This window comes from Heloderma suspectum, chromosome 4, assembly GCF_057233095.1.
Source record: "Heloderma suspectum isolate Gila_16-S chromosome 4, 16-S_ref, whole genome shotgun sequence".
In the NCBI taxonomy this organism is placed as follows: domain Eukaryota; kingdom Metazoa; phylum Chordata; class Lepidosauria; order Squamata; family Helodermatidae; genus Heloderma; species Heloderma suspectum.
The window spans coordinates 232,524,251-232,535,249 of record NC_139461.1 but is presented as its reverse complement, the minus strand read 5'-3'; the positions used below and the strand labels follow the sequence as shown (position 1 = coordinate 232,535,249).

Genomic DNA, 10,999 nt, shown 5'->3' with positions numbered 1-10,999 from the left:
TGGAGGGCGCCATGTGATAGATTGGATCTCCCCTCCAAGGGAAGACAGAGACGTTGGACCTCAGAGGGCGAGGTCCAATCATGGAACCCCCCCTCCTGATCCCTGTGGAAACCTCCACAGCCCTTATCACTCTGACATGGGAGGGGGAGTAACATCCCCAGATCCACCCACCCCCAGAACAAGGGAAGCATTAGAGCAGCCCTGGAGCTGCCACAGCTCCTTTTCTCTCTGACAACAGTGAGGAGGAGAAATGTTAAAAGAAAAAAAAAGGACACTGGGAAAGAAACAAAAACGCTGCTCCATCCTCTCTTCCTCTCTCCCAGGCTTGCAGGCTCTGGCACTGGAGCTTTCCACACAGACAGGCAAGATTGTGCTGTTAATTTATTATTATTGTATTCTGCTGCCAGGGCAGGCAGGGGTGTGTGCAGGGGGAAGAGGCGCTTGTGGGCTTTCTAGTTCAGGTGCCAAAATAACTTGACTGGCCTTGGGTGCTATGTACTTTGGGAGGGACCATTGCTCAGTGGCAGAGCGCCTGTTTTGCATGCAGAAAGTCCCAGGTTTAATCAGTGGTGTAGTGGAGGCAGGGCTCGCAGGGACACAGCCCCAACACTTTTTCACTAGCAGGGACTCTGATGTCATCTTCCGGCTGAACATCAGGGAACACTTCCTGACTGTTAGAGCAATATGACGATGGAACCAATTCCCTAGGGAGATGGTGGGCTCTCCCACACTGGAGGCATTCCAGACGAGGCTAGACAGCCATCTGTCAGGGATGCTCTGACTTGGATTCCTGCATTGAGCAGGGGGTTGGACTCGATGGCCTTCCAGCCCCCTTCCAGCCCCACTATTCTATGATTCGATGATCTGCCACCCCCCTCAGAATTCCTTGTTCCCTCTGAGCTTAGCTGCGATCCTCACTGTAGCTGTGGGGGGATCCAAGCAACAATATATTGTTCCATGTTGGAATACAAAATATTTGGGATGACTTGGTCTGGAATGGGCAATTAAGAACTATTCGCTTTACCAAAGACATGCTCCTGGTGGAGAGGAAAACTCCTAGAACTGGTCTGTTGATTTGGATCGACACACCTGCCTGAAATTTTTGGACTGCCCTTGGAGACCGTCACAATGAGCTCCTGCATTTCCAAATTCACCACTACACCACTGTGTGTGTGTGTGTGTGTGTGTGTGTGTGTGTGTGTGTGGTTCAATCCAGCTGGGTGTGTGGACGTTTCTGTTGAAGGGGGAGTGGGGAGATATAATGAAGGAGCTTAGGAAAGGCTAATGGGTAATGTTGGGGCGCTAAGGGAGTGTGCAAGGGGGATGTTTAAATGAGAAGGGATCTGTCCATGAGGGCTGAGTTGAGAGGGTGAAGCTTCCATAGAATATCATATTTTGAAAACCTAAAATGTTTGTGTCTGAGTGAGTGACTGAGTGAGGGGGTGAAAAAGATTTTAACACCCCTGCATTTTTTCTCAGACATCCAGTTGAAATACCACTGCCTTACTCTCAGCTGCACTTTTTTTGGATCCCAGTTGAAGGCTGTATATCTTACAAGGTTGTATAAACTTAGAAGGGGACATGGCTGTGAGGGGGTGTGGCTGTGACTGTCACGAAGGGACCCTGCGCTTCTGAATTTGCCACTGCACTACTGAGTTTAATTCCCCCCTCCCCATCTCCAGGTGGGGCAGGAAAACTCTTGCCTGAACTCTTGGAGAGCTGCTGCCAGTCAATGTCAACAATACCAAGCTAAATGAACCCATGGTCCGACTCGGTATAAGGTGGTTTCCTATGTTTCTATTACTTGGGGGCATATGGGTGGGGATGCCATTTGTTGCTCCAGCTAAAGGCAGCAAGATGTTTTGGGCCAGCCTTGCATGCGACTGGTGCAGAAAAGCATGCGTGTGCACATACCCACACACACTTTCCAGTCTGGTCTCAGATTCTTTACACAAAACCTTCATAGGGTTGGATCCAGCTTTAGGTACATGCAAGTCAGCTGGAGGAAGCAGATGCTTTACACTTTAATTTTATTTATACATTTATGAGCTGCCTTTTGGCCCAAACAGGGCTCCCAAGGTGACTGCCCTGCCCGCTCCTCCCCACGGCAACCCTCCACTCTCCTGAAAATGCTACACAGAGGGTGGGGCAACCCTGCTGAATTGGGTGTGCTGTGATGCAGAAGAGAGAGGGATCCCCCCGAATCAGGCAGAGGCACCTTCTGTCAATGGAAGGCAGAACCTGGATCCAACCTATAACTGTCAGTGTGTTCCCACTTCAGCAGGCACGATACAAAGAGAGAGAGAGAGAGAGAGAGAGAGAGAGAGAGAGAGAGATTAAAAGAAAATTAAAAGAAAATATTTGGAATTTGTAAAGAAGAAATTCTACTGCTTTCATGTCTCCCATTCATTTCATCTGAAGAGGTGCTTCAGAAGATGGATACTGTCCTACTGGAAGTGCTTAAACAGGAACTAAAGCTTAAGAATCTCCTTGCACTCATAACATGTGGTGATTATGGAGAACTTGAGGGGAAGACAGCATTAGGGGTGCAGAATAGTTTTCTGCATCTGGAACATTGACCACATAAAATCAGCTGACAAAAAAATTGGCTTTTTATTATTACAGTGTTGATTCTACCTACTATATAAGTATAAATGTGAAAGAAAAGGGAAAGGAGGCGCTTCACAATTCTGCATAAGGCAACACCGACGTTAACACACAAGTGGAGGAACAGTTCCAGCATCATATAAGCTATATACAGTATGAAGCACAACCCTCTCTCTCCCCCCTCCCCCCACCAAGGGAAACAAAGCAATTGACACATTTATCATAGCATCATCTAAAGAATCTTTCCGAATATTACATATTTGACTCACAGTTCTGAAGACAATTTCACATTTAAAACATCTTTCCTTTCTGTAGGCTATTTTTAAACAGGCCAGTGGAAAGCAGGCAGTAGCAACGCCTGACGTGGAAACCAGAACAACAGGAGATTTTAGTCCACGTTTTCCTGCAAGTGGGAGCACCTTCGTTGGAGGACAAAATGGAGAGCTGTGTGTCGCACATCAAAGACTGGCCCGTTCAGTGGCAGAAACCTGGTGCGTTTTCTTGGGGTCATCTGTTGGTGGGGCTCTTACCATTTTTTTCCTGCCAGACACTCAGTTTGGTAAAGTATCCAGCCCCAGAGAAGCAGCGTGTTGCTTTGCTCGCAGCCGTAGGTTCTCAATACTGGTTGTTTTACTGTTCAGGCTTGGAAGAGAGGATGACGCCTGTAGGATCGGAGAGGACCACACCTGCTGGGCGTGCGAGAGCGACTGGTAATACGATTGGCAGTGCAGTGAGCTGAGGGGTGTCATGTTGACATTCATGCCCAAATAAGGCATGGTGGAAGGGGTCCCCATTTCGAAGGATGAGTAATGGACCAAGTTGTTTGTGGCGGCCATGTGCTGGCGGAATTGCTCTTGCAGGCGGAAGAGGCTGAGGGGCGAGGACGAGTAGGAGTGGGACTGAGACAGACCGCTACTGGAAGATGGCGTGGCTGTGGCACTGATGGGGGAATCTGCAGTTTTGAACACAGCAAAATCAAGTCAGTTTTAAAAACAACAACAACAGTGGTCTCAAGTAGGAAGGCAGTTCAAACCTGGAAAGAATGAGTTCATTTGAATTAAAAGAAGAAACATTATATCCAGTTTGCCCCCAATTCAAGGCAGCTTTAGTTGTTACAGCATGCCAGGGGTGAGAAGCAGGGGGGAAGAAGCACCAAGGACTTGGAGCTTTTCTACACGAGGCTGTTAATCTGCTGTATCTACTTTGGTTTTGTCACAGAATTGAGGTCCTAGTACTACACAAGGAGTGTTTCCTTTCCTACAAGAGGAGAATTTCCTTTCCTGTTTTTCCACTACATAACCTCTAGGTGGCACTGTGGTATAGTGGAATAGCACAAATACACAAGAGGAAATCACACTTTCTTTTGCTTGCACAATTAAACGCCACATTTTCCCTTCTCTAAAAAAACTCAGCAAAAGTGCTGGTTAGACACAGGAGCGAAACTGGAGGGTCACGATAACTTCTAAAGTTTCCGTAAACAATTGTGAGTAGGGAATGATGAGTGCACAATCAATGCCTCATGTAGAAAAGCCCTTGCTCTTCCTTTCACGCCAGGTTTTCTCATTTCTTACACATGCATGCACACCCTATTCAGAAGTTATGCCCATGCATGGATGTTCAGTGACAGGCATGCCTGAAGGTTGGAGTGAGAAGGTGTGACCACACTCCCCCACAGATTGTGAGGAGACGATTACGAGGGTGGGGGCGGGGAGAGGGGAAAGAGGTATTGTCTGATCTGGGCCCTGGACTTTCGGATGTTGGGTGGATTCAGATGAGCAGAAATGACTTAGTACCTACTTATAAGTTTTTCATGTGACACTTAAAGGTACACTCCCCACACCATGCAGTTATGCTCACTGCCACCACCCCTCCCCTTCCTCAGATTACTGTGTGGTAACACAAAGTTAATCATACAGTCAGCCTCATTACCTTGCACAGAGATGGCATCATGCAGTAAGCTTTCAAGTATCTACTGCATGGCTTCAGACTTGCCTGGACTGAACATACCTGAGGATGAACAGCTTATGTAATTTTTTCCCTAGCTATTCACTGCAAGCTAAAGCTGCCAGTGAATCTGTATTCAATTGTATTTTGAAAAAGCACACTTCACCACAGGGGATGTGGGGCTTCTGCTTGTAGAAAGTAGCTGAGGATGGCCTATATACCACAGGCATGTCATATATGGAAAAGTTGTCCTGGAGTTCTCATTAGTATGATCACAGTGATCGTTTGAGAAACACACACACACCACCACCACCAAATGTGCTTTGAAACCCTCTTAGTACGTCTTTCTATAGAAACACTGTTCCTAATTTCTGAGTAATTTCTAATCTGATAAATTTGGCAGTCATGGGATAAGAGGATGGCTCTCTTGTGGACTGGTAACTGATTAAAGAACAGAAAGCAGAGAATAGAAATAAATTGTTGGTTCTTGCAATGGAGGGATGTAAGTGGGTTTCCTCAAGGATCTGTTTTGGGAATCATAGAATCATAGAATGGTGTTTTTAAACTTGTTCATAAGTGACCTAGAATTAGGGGGTGAGCAGTGATATAGCCAAGGTTGCTGATGACACCAAAAGAGCTCAAAAAGGATATCTCCAAATTGGGTGAATGGGCAATAAAATGCAGTTCAATGTAAGTACATGTAAAGTGATGCACATTTGGGCAAAAATCCTAACTTCACATATGTAGTGATGGAATTTGAGCAAGCAGTGACTAACCAGGAAAGGGATCTTGGGGCTGTGGTGGAAAACTCAATGAAAACACTGACCCACCATGCAGCACTGTGAAAAAGGTAAAATCCATGCTATGGATCACCTGCAAAGGGGTCAAAAATAAATCTGCCAGTATCATAATGCTTTTATACGATGTGAGCACAGTTGGAGTACTGGCAGTTTTAGTGCTACAGAGCACTAAAATGGTCAAATTTAGCATCTTCTAAAGCTAAATTTGGCTCTTTAATGCTCCATAGCTACTTGAGGACAAACTAAATTTAAAGCCTTTAGTGCTCTGTAGTTCTTTGCTGCCAATTTTCAGGGGCAAACTGCTGGTTTTCCCCAGGCACCCTGCAGAGAGTGCAATGCCCTGCAAAGTGCAGCCTACAGGACAGGGAACCAGGGGGCAAAAATGGTGCCCAGATCCCTCAACATTTCCCACACCTGCTTTAATGAGATTGGTTGGAGTCATTTTATGTTGCAAGAAAATCATTTTTCTGAACCCACCCTTAAGTTCTGTTCACATCGAAACTCCTGCCATCTAACTCAGCGTACTCACAGAGAAGCAAGTTGGTGTTCTTCCTCACCTGCTTTTGGGCTTGCCCGCTTGCTGTTCAGAATCTTGTTTTCAGCTTCAGGGCTCTTATCTGCTTTGTTCTCCTCCAGTGAGATCTTGAACTCTTCCTCTCTGTCTGTTTGGTCCTCAGCTGCGGACTCACTTGCTGACTGCTCTGACAGAGTCAGGTTGAGCTCTGTGTTTACCTCACTTGGCAGGCTCAGAGATTTGTCTGCATCAGGAGTTGGAGTCTGTGTTTCTAAGATGGGGGTATCTGCTTTGCTCTCACTGTGGTTGGCTTCAGAGTCTTTCTGTTTCTGTAGCTGCTCCTTTTGCAGACTGCGCTGCTTCTTCCGGAACTTAGCTCTTCTGTTTTTAAACCAAACCTTCATTTAGCAGAGAAGGAGGGAAAAAAATATTATAGTGTTACATTAAACTTGTGTCATATTACTATTATAGGTCGGGATTATTTATTTATTTATTTATTTATTTATTTATATCCCGCCCTTTGTTCTCCTTATGGAACCCAAGGTGACGTACGTGATCCTCCTCCTCTCCAACAACAACCCTGTGATGTAGGTTGGGCTGAGAGTCTGCGACTGGCCCAAAGTCACCCAATGAGCTTTCATGGCTGAGTGAGGACTAGAACCCGGATGTCACGACTCCTAGTCCAACACTCTAGCCACTACACCGCACTGGCTCTTTTGAGATACCTTAGAAAACACGCCATAATTCAAATGAGTTAATTACCATCTCCTCCTGCCAACAATGAACCCCTGAACTGCTCTGTTTGAGGGAATCATTCTGTGAAAATCCCAGGATGGTGTTGATATTACTGTTAGGGTGCTTCCAGATGAGGTTTTTCGGGGGCTATTGTATTAACATGGGAAGTACTGAATGACAGTACCTGGACTCTGGCTTCTGGCAAATTGGTACACATTGCCAATCTCTCCCTCATCACCACATCTGGATAGTGAGTCTTCTGGAAAGTTTTCTCCAGGGCTTCCAGTTGCTGGGCCGTGAAAGCCGTGCGACTTCTCCTCTGTTTGCGGTGCTGGGAGCCATAACGGGCCTCCAAAATGATGTCTTGAAACGTACAGCCGTTGGAAGACGAGAGAAGTGGCCAATTTAATTAGTGTAATTTGTGTGCATCATGCAAAGACAAACAATTGGGCAGCTATCAATAGAAGTAAAATCATGAACAGGAAGGCTTGTAGGTCAGGGCTTGAGTTAGCTCTAGACCAGTGGAGGCTGGTGGGCTTCTAAGTCAGTGGAGAGGGAATCCGCTCCAGTTTTCAGTCAGAATTCTAAAGGAGCTACCCAACTCTAAAGAAGCTTTGCACCTTGGATAGCTCCTTTAGAGTTCCGACTGGTTATGACTGAAACCCAGAGCAGATTCACAGCACCACTGACATTGGAGCCACCAGCCTCCACTGCTACAGATAGGTTTCCCGCTCTGGTTTAACTTAACAAGATAGCACTCTGCGGTTCTGGGCTGAAATACTGACTTACTGAGCATTTCTAGTAAAGGGGAAGGCAGAAAGTAGATCTCCAGATGCTTGGGACTGCATCTCCCAACATTCCTGATCATTGGCCATGCTGGCAGGAGCTTCTGAGAGTTGAAGTCCAAAACATCTGCAAATCCACCTTTTTGCCCATGCCTGCTCTAGAAGATAGAGATATCACCACTACATTTCCTCACAGAGGTGAAGGGCAACTAGAGAACTCGCAGGGTTTGACTGTTACTTATGTAGGACAAACTAAGGCTGCAATCCTATACCCACTTACATGGGAGTAAGCCCCATCGAACTGAATGGGATTTACTTTTGAGTAGACTTGTCTAGGCTTCCACTGGTAGGCTTTTGTTTTGCAATTCTTGCTGATGTTTATTAGAAATGAACCCATAACCCCGAGAACAAGCCCAGAAACACAGATTATGCTTCCATATATGCAAAATGTAACCCCTTTCAGTTCGTCAATATGTACATTCAATGACCATATTGCTCAGTATTGTCAGAAGAAGAGGAGGTAGACAAACTCATGACAGACTTTGTTCAGAAGTGGAGTTCATTTATAATGGGTTGGATCCAGAGATCTGCCCCTAGAAGGAGCCAGATGGAAGCTGACTTTCCTGCCCCCTCCTCTTTTTATGAGGCATTGTGATACTGGCAGCTTTATTTTTGACCCCTTTGCTAGTGATCCATAGCATGGAATTTACCTTTTTCACAGTGCCGCACAGAGGGTCAATGTTTTCATTGAGTTTTCCACTACAACCCCAAGATCCCTTTCCTGGTCAGTTACTGCCACCTCAAATTACATCAGTACATATGTGAAGTTAGGATTTTTGCCCCAATGTGCATCACTTTATGTGTATTTACAGTGAACCACATTTTACTGCCTGTTCACCCAAGGCTTTATAACCTTGCATTGGCTTTCAAATGGATCATTACTATTACCATTCTATAGATGGGGATGAGAGTCAGAGAGATGGTGAGTCACTTGAACTGGATGTTTACAGTTCAAGTCTCACTCTCTTGATAAACGGGTTTCATGGGGGAAAAAAGTGGAAGGTAAAATATCAAACTGTTTGGTAACGGCCAGCGATTGTTCACTATTTTGGAGACCATGTCAGAACCACACGTGTCATATGTCAGCACCATTTTCTACAATTGGACAAATAGAGCTTTTGCAGCCATTCCAGCTCTGGTCTGTGCTAGTCTGCAGGAACTTTGAAAGTGCCATTTCTTGGGTCCGTTCATCGTTCAATTGCCACTTCACCCACATCCAGGCTACAAATCTGTACAGTCTCCCAACACAAGTGCAAAATCCATAAGTTGTTCTTACCAGCCAGTCTCTCTGCCAGCGTGAGGGCATGCACAGACGGTCTGTAGTCTGGGGCGTGTTGAGCCTGCTGTGCTGCCTGTTGGTGAAGGTTATACATGGCGCTCAGAGAATTCATAGCATGAAGAGAATAACCATTCACTCCATAATGCTGCATGGTGACATAAGACCTGCAGCAACGGAGAGATGAGGAAGGACCTGTTAGAGCTTCTGTTCTGATTAGAATTAAACCTTTGATGTGAAACAAAGAATAATGTTTAAGGAAATGCAATTTTATCTCACATGGAATTCAGTCAGATATACTTTTGTTCTTTGTTGGAGTTCAAGGGATGAACGATTCAGGTTTAATTCCTGCTCAACCTTAAACTGGATGACCTTGGGCTAGACATTATCTCTTAACCTATTCCAGCCTTCCCCAATCTGGCACCCTCCAGGGCTGTTGACTACAGCTCCCATCATCCCCAGCTATGCTGACTGGGGATGATGGGAACTGTAGTCCAACACATCTGGCGGGCGCCAGGTTGGATAAGGCTGGCTATCACATGGTGCTATTGTAAAGGAAGAAACAGGGGCACACCATGCACACCGCCCTGGGGTCTATGGAAAAAGAGTGGGGGGCGGGACCAGGAAATAAAGACACTGTTTGCAGAGAGCCAGTTTGGTGCAGTGGACTTGGACTGGGGAGATGTGGTTTAAAATCCCTGCTCAGACATGACGCTCACTGGGTCATCTTACACCAGGCGCTCTCTCTCAGCCTAAACTACCTCACAGGGTTGTTGTGATGACAAAATGGGGTAACCCAAATCCCTGTGTGCACCACCCTGAGCTCAATGGAGGAAGGACGGAATATAAAAGTTGAATAATAACAAACCACTAAGTGCTCCTGCAACAAAACAGTGCAGCCTGGGGTTCAGGCTGCCAGCCAGCCATGCCCTTTTCTATGATACTCTGTTCCATCCCCCTGGTTTTTTGGTTCCCCCCACCAGTGGACAAGACGCTCAGTATTCAGTGGCCACTGAGCATGTTCAGTCTTCTTTGGGCTCTTTTGGGATCCCCCCCCAGGGGTTTTTGTACTTCTACAAACCTTGGGTTTCCACCAAGCCTGTTCATACCTCCCCTCTTGCATGTGGATGTTTCTGTTTTGGCTGCACAGGGACTGGCACTCAGGGAATGATTTCATGATTAGTCTATAGGATGTTTGCTTTAGTAGTTACACTACCTGTTGTCCCTCTGTATGGAGGTTAGTGGTGAGTGACAATTTTGTATTGGAATCTGATTTTATGTCATATTGTGGCAGCAACAACCTGCAAAGCTGAGATTTCTAAATGTGAATCCTGGCCAACGTATATTTTGAAGACATATTTTTAAAGTCTTTCACAATTTGCCATCAGACCACATGGCAGCAGCTGGCTTGGTTAACTTGATTGCAACCGTGCAATCAACCCTTGTACACTTAATATAAAACTGTTCTTGTTAGAGGAGAGAGAGAGAGATGTGACTGAGAGAGATGCCTTCTCTGCCTATGTTGAAACATGCATTACCAAATTGTTTTATCTAGGCCTGTGGTTCATTATCATAAAAACAACTGCTCTTCTGAAGTTTTATTTTTTCATTTGTATTTTTCCCCACTGTTATGACCTATGGTTTTGAGAAGTGAATAAACAGAACGGAATTGAACTAATGTCAAACTGATGTAGTTATTTTCCATTGTCAGATGTTGACATACATCAGTGGACTGCTGCAAGAAAAAGTTGACTTCCACTGGTTGCTTTCACCAGAAGGAAGAATGACGTGTTTCATTCCTAACTAGTCATCTTCAAACACAGGAAAATAGGTCACCTCTAGCCTTAGAAATCTCATTGAATCTTGACCCTCACTTGTTCACCCCAATTTTTGGGGCCTTTCCACATTAAGGGAAAAGAGGTTATCCCACTGTCATCACCAGGTACCCCAGCTGCATGTTAGCTTCAGATGATAGGGGATGATTCCAGACAGACAGCTTCTAGTGCTACCAATCAAAATTAATTGTGTAGCTACTTCATCTTTCTCTCCTTAATGGACTGTTTTTTTCTGGTAAAGAAAAAAGATGAAGAAGCAGTGGGGAAATGAGGGTTACAAATGGAAACATCTCAACTCCCTGTAAAATTCTATGAATTAGGCAGGGTGATAGCACAATAAAAGCCTCATCTGGAAGTAGATCCTTCTCAGTGATTATAGTGCAATATCCCATCTGCACAAAATGAGAGCGTTGTGATGAATCGATAACTGTCCTGGTTTTTTT

At 45.3% G+C, this 10,999-nt stretch overlaps 1 protein-coding gene across 1 annotated transcript; it reads right to left on the bottom strand.

The window, feature by feature from the left end:
* Window positions 1-2,595: 2,595 nt before the first annotated feature.
* On the bottom strand, window positions 2,596-8,882 carry DMBX1 (diencephalon/mesencephalon homeobox 1). The gene is made up of 4 exons (XM_084848276.1): window positions 8,722-8,882; window positions 6,785-6,963; window positions 5,909-6,263; window positions 2,596-3,559 (listed from the first exon to the last, which is right to left on the bottom strand). The coding sequence occupies exons 1-4, from the start codon at window positions 8,873-8,875 to the stop codon at window positions 3,159-3,161; spliced, it is 1,089 nt and encodes a 362-aa protein (XP_084704402.1). The 5' UTR covers window positions 8,876-8,882; the 3' UTR covers window positions 2,596-3,158.
* Window positions 8,883-10,999: the final 2,117 nt, after the last annotated feature.